Source organism: Gymnodraco acuticeps, unplaced genomic scaffold, assembly GCF_902827175.1.
Source record: "Gymnodraco acuticeps unplaced genomic scaffold, fGymAcu1.1, whole genome shotgun sequence".
Classification (NCBI taxonomy): Eukaryota; Metazoa; Chordata; class Actinopteri; order Perciformes; family Bathydraconidae; genus Gymnodraco; species Gymnodraco acuticeps.
This window is the reverse complement of record NW_022991046.1, coordinates 283,258-295,263: the sequence shown is the minus strand read 5'-3', so window position 1 is coordinate 295,263 and position 12,006 is coordinate 283,258. Positions and strand designations below refer to the sequence as shown.

Genomic DNA, 12,006 nt, shown 5'->3' with positions numbered 1-12,006 from the left:
AAGAAGAGGGGACACATGTTGATGTAGAAGAGACATGAAGAAGAGGGGACACATGTGATGTAGAAGAGACATGAAGAAGAGGGGACACATGTTGATGTAGAAGAGACATGAAGAAGAGGGACACATGTTGATGTGGAAGAGACATGAGAAGAGGAGGACACATGTTGATGAAGAAGAGACACATGTGTGAAGAAGAACATGAAGAAGAGGGACACATGTTGATGTAGAAGAGACATGAAGAAGAGGGGACACATGTTGATGAGAAGAGACATGAAGAAGAGGGGACACATGTTGATGTGAAGAGACATGAGAAGAGGGGACACATGTTGATGTGGAAGAGACATGAGAGGGGACACATGTTGATGTAGAAGAGACATGAAGAAGAGGGACACATGTTGATGTAGAAGAGACATGAAGAAGAGGGGACACATGTTGATGTAGAAGAGACAGAAGAGGGGACACATGTTGATGTAGAAGAGACATGAAGAAGAGGGGACACATGTTGATGAGAAGAGACATGAAGAAGAGGGGACACATGTTGATGTAGAAGAGACATGAAGAAGAGGGGACACATGTTGACGTAGAAGAGACATGAGAAGAGGGGACACATGTTGATGTAGAAGAGACAGAAGAGGGGACACATGTTGATGAAGAAGAGACATGAAGAAGAGGGGACACATGTTGATGTAGAAGAGACATGGAGAAGAGGGGACACATGTTGATGAAGAAGAGACATGAACAAGTGGATTTTGCATAATAGGTGACCTTTAAAACTAAACTTTATAAATCTGACCTCTCTAGGATCCAGCAGGAGGTTCCCAGTAAGGCGGTGCTGGAGCAGGAGATGGTTTGGATGAAGGAGCATCTCTCCACTCTGGGTTCTCCGGTGGTTCTCTGCCACAACGACCTGCTCTGCAAGAACATCATCCACAACAGCAAAGAGGGTGAGAACCTCCGGGCTTCCTGTGGAACCAGAGCTTTGCAGAGAGTCAATGTCACTCTAGTCTAAAAAGTCAATTTCCTTTTCATGGAATATAGTCCTGAAAAAAAGTCAGAAGTAAAAAATGTGGAGGAAATCTGGACAGGATGTGTTTTAGATGTTGTTGTTGTTGTCTTTCCTCTGCCCTGTGCACTCTCTACTCGTTGCGACCTTTCTTATTTCCTTTCCTTCCTGTCCTCTTCCATCTCTATGTTTAATCCGCTTTCTTAACAATAACATGAATTCATATAGTCATTTATAAACAGTATCCTATGTTTACATTTTGCTAGTTGTAGGTCGGCCTATAAGTCAAAGTCAACTTTATTGTCAATCTTTCAGTTTGTATGTACAGACAGAGAGATCGATAATAATACAAAAATAAAAATATGTATATCCTATATATATATACACAATCAACAGACACATTTATACATATGCACACATTAAGACATACAGTATATAAAAGCACAACAATCTATATATACAAAATAACAGTCACTTCAATATCTTTCATAGTGTACACTGATGTTAATTCGGTATATTGTATATTCAATAGAGATTTATATTTTACTGCTTCAACACACTCCTGAGCCTTCAACGTGAACAGCTGCTACATCATTATACATTTAACATTTTCCATGTCCTCTCGTCGTCTCTCAGGTCATGTTCGCTTCATAGACTACGAATACTCCAGCTACAACTACCAGGCCTTCGACATCGGCAACCACTTCAATGAGTTTGCAGGTTTGTCAAACCACAGTGTGATCAGAACCCTCAGAGTCATTGTCACATCCATCCAGTGGGGCTTTATTATACAGCTGTTTTAGTTTAGCTTATTGTTCATAGTGTTGTGGACAGTCCTCACTGTCACAACAGAACAGTAAATGGGGCATTAGCTTTAGCCAACATTGCTCATTTCCAGCTGTTATCCCCGGCCAGATGATAACAGACAGCTTTAGATAGATAGATAGATAGGTACCGCGGATTGTTGTTGGATTGAGGCTGATAACTACAGCTCAGTGGGGTAAAGGACTCTTGAGGGTTTAGATCAGCATCACCCCAAAACTAAGGCCCGCGGGCCGGGTACGGCCCGCCTCCACATTTGCCCCGGCCCCCTGAACAATACCAGAGACGCATTATGATTTTTTTTTTTTTTTTTTTCAGTCTGGCCACGCGAATCCTAGACTAGCCCCTGTCAAAATGTTGTGACCTGCTCTATCGAAATCAGTCGCATTGACCCGAAGACACCTTTTGAGTTGTATACACTGTTGGAAAGAGGATATTCCTAGCTTTCTAATGATATCAGGATTGTTGTTGTACTTCAAATATTAAGCGAAATATGTCACATTATATAATGACTGTCACCGAGTCATCATTTTGAGAAAAAGGCCTTCAAAGTTGTCTCTTCTCTGGAATCCATCGATCTGATTGATTATTAGCAAATGATCAAAATACTACCGAGGGAAGATATTTTCGTTTGGAGGGGAAGCTCGCGAGTGTGTGTGTATACGTGTGTGTGTGTGTGTGTGTGAGTGTGTGTGCGAGTGTGTGTGCTTGTGTAATTTTGCATTTGTGTGTATTGTGTTTGTTTCCCGGGGAAAACACTCAGGAGAAACACCGGCTGTTGTTATGCCTGCCATTCTCCGCTTGTAATTATGCCCAAGCTTCAAAGCTGTATTTATCATCTGAATTTGCCGAAACAAGTTTAATATTCTGAAAGCCAAGACTTTGTTTAATTGAAATCAGATTAAAACAACTGTAAACGGACCCTGCAGTGTTATCTATGATTACTATACTCTTACATTCATAATTTCAGCGGAGTGAGGGGGGGGGCGGCGCTGCGGAAGAGCAGAGTGGCGAGTGAGAAATAAATAAATTGGAAATAAAAGTTTCATATTCTGAAAGCCAAGACTTTGTTTGTTTAAATGCAAAACAAAACACCCGAACCCCGAAAAAATAGTTTTTTTTTTACGCTAAATCCACCGTTTATTTTGAGAGGATTCTCGCTCCGACAACTAAGCTAAACTTTTACCTGTTAAGATTGTGCACGGCACAACAGAAAGTTACAGTAATTTTTCAATGGGACTTTTTTTCTGTGAAGAACCCAGAGAGGGTTATTTGGTTATTATTTATTTCATAAATAGTGTTATTTATTTCATTAAGTGTTATTATTTATTTCCTGACTTTTTTTTCTGTGAAGATCCCGGAAAGGGTTATTAATATTTGGTTATGTGTGGCTTTCTAGAAAAACAATAATGTTTACGTTTAGACACCCATGCGATCGTCACACTTTTTCTGTTACAAAACTGACCCGGCCCCCATCAGAGAAGGGAAAAGTTATGTGGCCCTCACAGGAAAAAGTTTGGGGACCCCTGGTTTAGATAGTTCACTTTAGTCGAAGTTATCTCAGTGGGTCTCAAACGGTTTGGTCACAATTTATGTAAACAAATATTTCCAAGGCACTCCTTTATAATTATTGGGATAAATAAAAACAGGTTTGAAATCATTCCAATGTATACTATAGGACAGTAAACCAACAAATAAAATATGTTACATTTATTTGTTATGGGTTATTGGTTATGTTCACATACTTATTTGGTTATTAAAATGTAAACCGATCTTTTTCATATGGGTGTTTTAGAGTTGTACCCCCTAGATCTAGTCTCTAGTAATTCTGCTCAAAGTGCACCAGATTGAAGCATCCTAAAGGATCTGACGTCCACCCGCCAATTAAAACATGTTCATACAATAATGAATACATTCGAAACCTTCTTTAAGTATATAACCATTGCTTGGAGGGGGGGGGGGGGGGGGGGGGGGGGGGGGGGGGGGGGGGGGCACCAAATCATAATCTCGCCTAGGGCACCAAAATGTCTAGGGCCAGCCCTGATCAACAGCATTAGTTATAAAGAAAGGATGAAAGACAAGTAGATAGAGGCGAAAGGATAAAAAGAACAATACAATGCATACAACACACATTACTATATACAGTACATGTCACATATACAGGGTTCCCGCGGGGTCTTAACAAGTCTTAACAAGTCTTACATTTGATAATCAGAATTTAAGGCCTTGAAAATGATGGGATTTGAAAGGTACTTCTGTGTTGCGATCACGTCTAAATGTGTTTTGGGGGAAATGTCCGGGCTGCAAAGTAACCAGTACGGTAAGAGCCTTTCAGTTCCCCCCAACAATTTGTATTGAAATAAATCAACATGGAACCAGTAATCACAAACTTTGTTTCCCCCGGCCCCTTATCGGAGAACACCCAGCTAGTAACCGAGCAACCAAGCTTCAGCTAGCGAGAGCATGCTCGTGAACCGTTGTGCCGGTGTTATGAATGCCCGCCGAGATATGCATGCACCTCGCGGGAGCGCGCACAGCGTAAAGTCAAAACTCCCAGACATGTCAATGATCTGTACGGTTTGGAAACGATATCATTTCCTTTTGGGCGGGCATGCATAACACGGCGAACACCAGAGCCTCGCTGCGGGGAAACTTTTGCGCTGTTCCGAGTTTGTTCTAATCCGTCAAAATGACAGACTGCTTTTAGATTTCTCTAGTTAACGCGATCACTGCGGGCGACGTTTGGGTCCACGTCAATCCTAAAAGCGGAGGTGCTGTAGACGCTAAATACCGTAGCTAAACACCAATCCTAAAACATCAACGATGAAAGATTGTAGCCAAGGGAACAGAGCTCAGAAGATAGCCCTTGACACACACACACACACACACACACACACACACACACACACACACACACACACACACACACACACACACACACACACACACACACACACACACACACACACACAGTTCAGTGTTCATGTTCAGTCATCGTTCTTATGTTGAACGTGAATACATTTACTTTGAAAGTAATTATGGGACGTATTCTTCTTTCATAGCAATTTTCCTTCATGCTTTCTTGCTGTGAAATAGGTCTTAAATTCTATTCAAAGTGGTCTTAAAAAGTCTTACATTTGAGTTGGTGAAACCTGCAGGAACCCTGATATAGCACATCACAATCACATAACAGAAACGAGGGGTCCATGATCACATACATGTAACACAACATGTAACACAACATGTAACACACATATCCAACACAGACGAGTTTGTGCAGGTTCTCAGTGAACCGTGTTTTGAAGTGAGCTGTGAAGGTGGTACATGTATGTATGTCTTTGATTCTAGTGGGTAGAGAATTCCAGTTTTCTATCGCTGTGGACGGAGAATGATAACTGTGTGTGTGTGTGTTGTGTGTGTGTGTGTGTGTTGTGTGTGTGTGTGTGTGTGTGTGTGTGTGTTGTGTGTTGTGTGTGTGTGTGTGTGTGTGTGTGTTTGTGTGTGTGTGTGTGTGTGTGTGGTGTGTGTGTGGGTGTGTGGTGTGTGTGTGTGTGTTCAGGAATGGCGGAGCCGGACTTCGGGCTGTATCCGAGCCGGGAGATGCAGATGGACTGGCTGAGAGTTTACCTTAAGGCCTACAAACAAAAAGCGGAGGTCAGCGAGCGGGAGCTAGAGACACTCTACGTACAGGTCAACAAGTTTGCTCTGGTGAGGAGGACACACACACACACACACACACACACACACAGTATCTCTCACACACACACACTCACACACACACTTTGTCTCACGTTACTTCACTCCACCTGATATTCTGATTCTTCTCTCTGAAGGCTTCTCACTTCTTCTGGGGCTTCTGGGCGCTCATCCAGGCCAAATACTCCACCATCGACTTTGACTTCCTGGGGTAAGTCGCTGTGTGTGAGTGTGTGGGAAAGATTTAGAGCTGTGTGTGGCAAACCCCCTCATGTATGATATAAAGTTAGAGATGGGCCACACTGTGTGTCTGAAAGGAATCTGTTTGCGTGTATGTACTGTGGAGGAAATAAGTATTTGATCCCCTGCAGATGTTGTAAGTTAATTCACTTACAAAGAAATGAACAGTCTATCATTGTAATGGTATTTGAACAGTGAGAGTAAGAATATAAAACAAAACAATCCAGAAATTGACATGATTTAAAAGATAAAAATGGATCTGCATTTTACTGTGGGAAATAAGTATATAATCAAATACTTACTTCCTCCACTTTAAGACACTTTAGACAAAAGCATCAGCTAAGTAACATATAATGTTAGCTTGCTCATGTGATCTGATGAGAGCGTCTTATCCAGGATTAAGTGCACGCTTCCCTCCTAAGGTTTGCGGGTGTCGCAAAGTGATCACTTTTGAGTTTCTCAAATGTATGTTTTTGTCTCTTTGAGAAACACAATCTAGTTATATTATATTGGATAGAAAGCAGACACCTCCATGGCAGATAAACACTTGGCAACACGCACCAAACCAACATAGATCGGTACCAATACTGTAAGAGAATAATACGTTTCTCTTCTTTGGTGGTGGACTGTCATTTGGAAAAACACCCTTCTCAATTGATATGAATAATTCAAGTCTCATTTACCGACCAACAGCTCTGGTGCATTGTGTGTCGGTCAGTTAGCGGATTTCCAGCAAGCATGCTAGTTTACATTAGCCAAATATGCAAAGTATATATACCATTTATTTCGTTTTTTTATCACGGCCAGGATTGCACTCCTTACGTTGGTATTGGCATGAATTTTCGGTTCAGACTGACATGTAAGTGGTGCATTTTCTGTGTGGGCGGGCACTACAAAAAGATTGATTTCACTACAGTTCAACACAGACACTGCCCCCCCCCCTTCATCCACAGAAACACACTGGACGCTGCACTAGGTCACAAACCAGAGGACACTGTGAAGTCCACCGCAGACGGACCACTTTTAGTCAAAATGTCCTCTCCATTAAAGGCAGCTCTTTGTGGAACAGCCTCCCAGCTGAGACACGGGATTGTCCCACTCTCAATAGAGGTCAACTCAGAGAACGGTTGAGAGACAGACAGACGTGCGATCACCGCTAAATGCACTTTAACACAGGGCTATCTCCTCTTGCTCTTTAGGTAGCTCTTGTAGGGCTGCTCGATTGTGGCAAAAATCATAATCTCGATTATTTGGGTCAACAATTGATATCACGATTATTAAAAACGATTATCCATTTACTTTGAAAACATCCATTTATTGAAAAAATAAATGTGAACAGTATGTTTTTAACAGTTGATTACCCTGAACTTTAAATATAATTCAACTGAAAAACCAATAAAAAAATAATCGTTTTATTTCGATTATGTTGTTTTCATAATCGTTGCAAGCCAAAATCGTGCGATTAATTGAGCAGCCCTAAGCTCTTGTATCCCCTCTTGCACTTTATATATCGTAGCTGCTATATTGTACTGCCATGTGATAAATGCTTGTGTATGCTGCTCTTGCTCTTTTGCACTTTTTGCATATTATGTATTTTGTTTTTGTATAAAGTTATTTTCTTAAATGTTTTATGTGAGGGACTGCGGATGGGAATTAGCTCAAAGCTAAATCTGGCGCTGTTACGCTTGACACATTTGTAATGTTTTAAGTGTTCATCACTGTGCATTGTCCCTGCCAAATAAACGATTCAATAAATAAATAAATAGATGGCTCTCAGAATCAGAATCCCTTTATTAGCCCCACAGTTACCTCATTCACACCAACGGTGTTTCAGGGCCGGTTCGGAGCTGGAGCTTGAAAAGCACCGGGTTTTCCTCTTCACACCGCAGCGGAGCAGCTTCTTAGCTCCGGAATCCGGTTCGTTTCAAGCACCGCATACGTCACCGGCCAGAGCAAAAGCACCGCATACGTCACCGGCCAGAGCAAAAGCACCGCATACGTCACGCTTACGTCGAGGCGGAGGCAGAGACAGATCAACTCCTGAACAACAACAAAAAGCCCGCGTTTTATCCAGTTTGTTCACAACGATGGAGAAACTTAACAAGAGTTTCAGTGTTTCTGCCATAGACTGTATAAAGGTTCCTGCTCATGGTGAAGCAACGTGTCTGCGTGTTAAGGTGGAACCTGAGCATTCACGTTGATCACCTCTCATTATAACTCATTATAAATCTATAAAACTATAAATATTAAACTTTACTTCACGTGTTCATTTGAGAACAGCTGTTACATACCTGGGTGAAGGTTACAGTTCATTTAAATGAAAGATACAACGTGACTCCACACTCATGGTTCAGTCCACCTTAAGAAATAAGACCGACCTCGGAAGCAGTTGTGTTTTAAAAAAACCTTTATTGACACGAGTACACTTTTTTATAAGAATATAACTAAACCACAGAAATGACTCCGGAAACGCTGCAGATAGAGCCATAAGAAATGAATGCAACTGATTTCATCCACACGGTTTGGCTTTATGAAGCAGGCACGCAAACGGTTACGTCATGACGCAAACGATGACGCAACGACGCATTACCAGTCGGACTCTGGGCGGTGTGAAGAGAGCCAGAGCTAAACCGAAGAACTGGTTCTGAACCTGAAAAGCTCTAGCACGGAGCTTGAACCGGAGTTGCGTTGGTGTGAATGAGGTAAGAGCGGACATTTACATTGTGACAGCAGAAAAGAGCCAGAGAGCTTCATGTTCCCTCAGAAGCAGCATAACTAAATATTAAGATACAAAAATGATAATAAGAAACAGTTACACAATTTACAAAATACACATCCTGCAACAGTTCTGAGGATTTAGCAGCCAGGTATATATTGCACAGTTATTAACGGCATATATATATATATATTGCACAGAGTTGGTTGGTATTTAACAACAAGGGGTGTTACAGCATATGTCCTTCCAGAGGATTTACATTCACAGCTGCATTAAGCGATTAAAAACCACACCTATAGAGACGATCGATCAGAGTATCGCAGAGAGAGAGAGAGGAGATGAGCAGCAGAGAGACGAGAGGTAGCTGCGATCTCTCGATAGCTCTCCAGATAGGCTCTCTATATCTCTATCTCTCTCTCTCTCTCTCTCTTTCTCCTCTCTCTCTTCTCTCTCTCTCTCTCTCTCTCTCTCTCTCTCTCTCTCTCTCTCTCTCTCTCTCTCTCTCAGGTACGCTGTGCTACGTTTCAACCAATACTTTGAGACCAAACCTGCACTGATGGCTCTGCAGATCCCAGAATGAGGGACGGGGGGAGAGAGAGGCAGACAGGAGGGTGAGACAGGTTTCCTGCTGCCACTTCCTGTGGGGCGGGAACTCTTCTGTGAGCCAGCTGTCGATGCAGCGCTGCTCCGTCTACCCGGCTTCCTTTTTTCCCGCAACAAGCGCAATTACTCTGCTCTGCGACTTACCTCTCGCTCGAGAGCGATACAACTTCCATTGGGTCCTGTGTGTATGTGTGTGAGAGAACGCTTGTGTATGTTTCTTAATTTATCATGATGAAGCCCTCTTCCAGAAGCTGAACTAGGCGCAGAAGTGTGACTTTAGGGTAGACACAGCAGACTTGAGTTATGTCTGTCTCTGGGGGAATGTTCCACAGCGCTGGTTATGAAGGTCAGAAGAGGGACGATTTGATGCACATAGTTTGTCCGTCTCTCCGTGTCCATGGCATTTCATCTTGCACTCCTCCCATTTTGCATATGTGTGTGTGATGAGACCATTCCTCTTCCTGTCTGCAGACATTTCAACTCCTAATCCTTCCTCTTTTTACTCCAGCTTTGATGCCAAGTATTCCTCTACTGCATCAAACACTGTCGTCATTCCTCTGATTTATTTTCTTTGTGTTGTTGCAGTTTGAGCTCCTGTCAGTTCCTCTTGATGTAGTCCATGCAAACTGCTGCTGCGTGTGTGTGTGTGTGTGTGTTGTGTGTGTGTGCGTGTGGTGTGTGTGTGTGTGTGTGTGTTGTGTGGTGTGTGGTGTGTGTGTGTGTGTGTGTGGTGTGTTGTGTGTGTGTGTGTGTGTGGTGTGTGTGTGTGTGTGTTGTGTGTGTGTGTGTGTGTGTGTGTGTGTGTGTGTGTGTGTGTGTGTGTGTGTGTGTGTGTGTGTGTGTGTGTGTGTGTGTGTGTGTGTGTCCTACCTGACGCTGAATGTGTGGAACAGCAAATGGAAAAGCTTTTGGCGGCAGGTCACATCACTATTGTGTTCTAGCAATGGGTGATAGAGAGTAGCAAAATGTGCATTATATTTATTTACGTGGACACCTTTTGGGTTAGTTAACATCTCAGGTGCAACAGCTGCGGTTAGCTTCCTGTTGGATTGGGGAGTGATTTGAAGCCGGAGATGGAGACCTGTGTAAACCTGTGTGTGTGTTTCTGCCCTCAAACACTTTTCCACCTTTTTGACTTTTATGGTTCCATCGAATCGCTCCGTTAAACTTTCCATTCAAACCTTCCAGACCTGTTGGAAAATCACAACCTTCCAATCCTCAGCCTCACTTTCAACTACCTCCCCCCCCCCACCTCCTCTGCTCCCTCATGTCACTTAACCTAAAGCTGTTCAGATTGAAGCATCCTAACATCAGAGGCAGCTCTCAGCTCAACTCAAATCCATTCTCATCCCACACCTGGACATAATCAGACGTTGCATAACTTATATCCGGGGTCAAAGCTTACAAAATGAGGCATTAATGAGTTATCTATGTGGGGCAGTGTTGCAGTTATAAGATCACTATTATTACTTGGATGGAAAAGCATGTCATGTGACACTCCTGTGATATATAATCATCTAAGAAAAAGTAAAGAAAACGACAACTTGGCTGATTTTGCACCGCAGCTTGTATAAAGCCTTAAGTGTCTGCTAAGGGAGCTCTGTTAAGGCATTAGTGGCACATAGTGACCTTACCTCTGCTCCAGGCTACTAACCATGGATGTATAAAGAGACGGGACCCCTTATCTCTACTTGAGTGACTTGACAAGCTTCTTAAGAGCCACAGAGGACATTTAACCGTTTTTACAAGCTAATATCTAGTAAACTGATATTTGTCTCAAATCAGCGGGGTGGCCCTTACTCATTCTTTTCTTGTCCTTTTTTCATATTCTGGCTCCTCAAAGTTTAAGAGTATAATACTACATGGCAACATATTTCCTCAATTGGCCTTGAATTACAATCTTTATAGGCTTAAAAGAAAAGGTCCTATAGTTCTATATGTGAGGTACCGTGACGCTGAGTCTCAGTGAGTTTCACCACAAGCACTTTCTTCATAACGACCTTAAGCACAGGATTGACCAATGACTGATCTGATTGGACTGATAACAGATTCATGAATGAATCTGAGTTGATTCATGCTGGGCTCCAGAGATGTTTCCTCTTTGATCACCAGTTCCAGCAGGGGGAGACACTGAGATCTGACCTGTGTCCTCCTGCAGCTCTCATGTAACTGATGGGCTTAATCATTTCAAAGTGGAGCAGCAGCAGAGACCGTTAACCTGAGAAAGGTCACATGTATGTTTCAAATGAGACCGTGGTTCTCATCCTTAGACGTGAAGATCAGATTATCCAAAATGTGAATTATATAACTCATAAATGGGTTACTTAGCTTTCATATATGAGATATATATGGAATCAATGATAATCAAGAGGCCCCTATTTTATGTCACTAATAGCTTGTTTAGTAGATTTGCCTAAAAAGGGCTTGAACGCACATTCCTAATAGTAGTAATCCCGCACTGATAATAAGTCCATTTGCACTGAATAATTCACCATTAACTTCACAGAGGTCCCTAAAGCCTAGTGGAAATCATAGAGCCCTAATTATCATTAATAGTGAGGACAGCTTTATTTAGGTTACTTGGGAATTACACTTTAACATGCTAGCATACAGTAATGTGAAGTGCTGGAGCTAAAACACGTTCTGCTCAGAATTGAGGTACACATGAGTAAATTAGAAACGTTACTCATGTTGGCTCGAGGTTCTCCTTGAGAGAAATACTTTCCGGCCGAAGCACAGAAAGTCTTATGGGACAGGATGAGGGTCACATGTTGATTCTTTTTTTTTTTTCTGACCAAAAGTGATTTTCGATGACTTTTTTGTTCTGAGAAAAAGTCAGAATTCCTACTTTTATCTCAGAATTCTGATTTTTGTCTGACAACTATTTCACATGTGGCCCTAATCCTCTTCTGTACAGTCTCCGTAA

At 42.2% G+C, this 12,006-nt stretch overlaps 1 protein-coding gene across 1 annotated transcript in view; it reads left to right on the top strand.

Annotated features, from left to right (window-relative positions):
- The window catches only part of etnk2 (ethanolamine kinase 2), a 35,593-nt gene extending 25,810 nt beyond the window's left edge, over positions 1-9,783 (top strand). The window contains exon 9 of the mRNA XM_034236542.1: positions 8,985-9,783. Coding sequence (XP_034092433.1) covers positions 8,985-9,057 — 73 coding nt within the window. The 3' untranslated portion in view covers positions 9,058-9,783. The remainder of the gene's footprint in view (positions 1-8,984) is intronic.
- Positions 9,784-12,006: the final 2,223 nt, after the last annotated feature.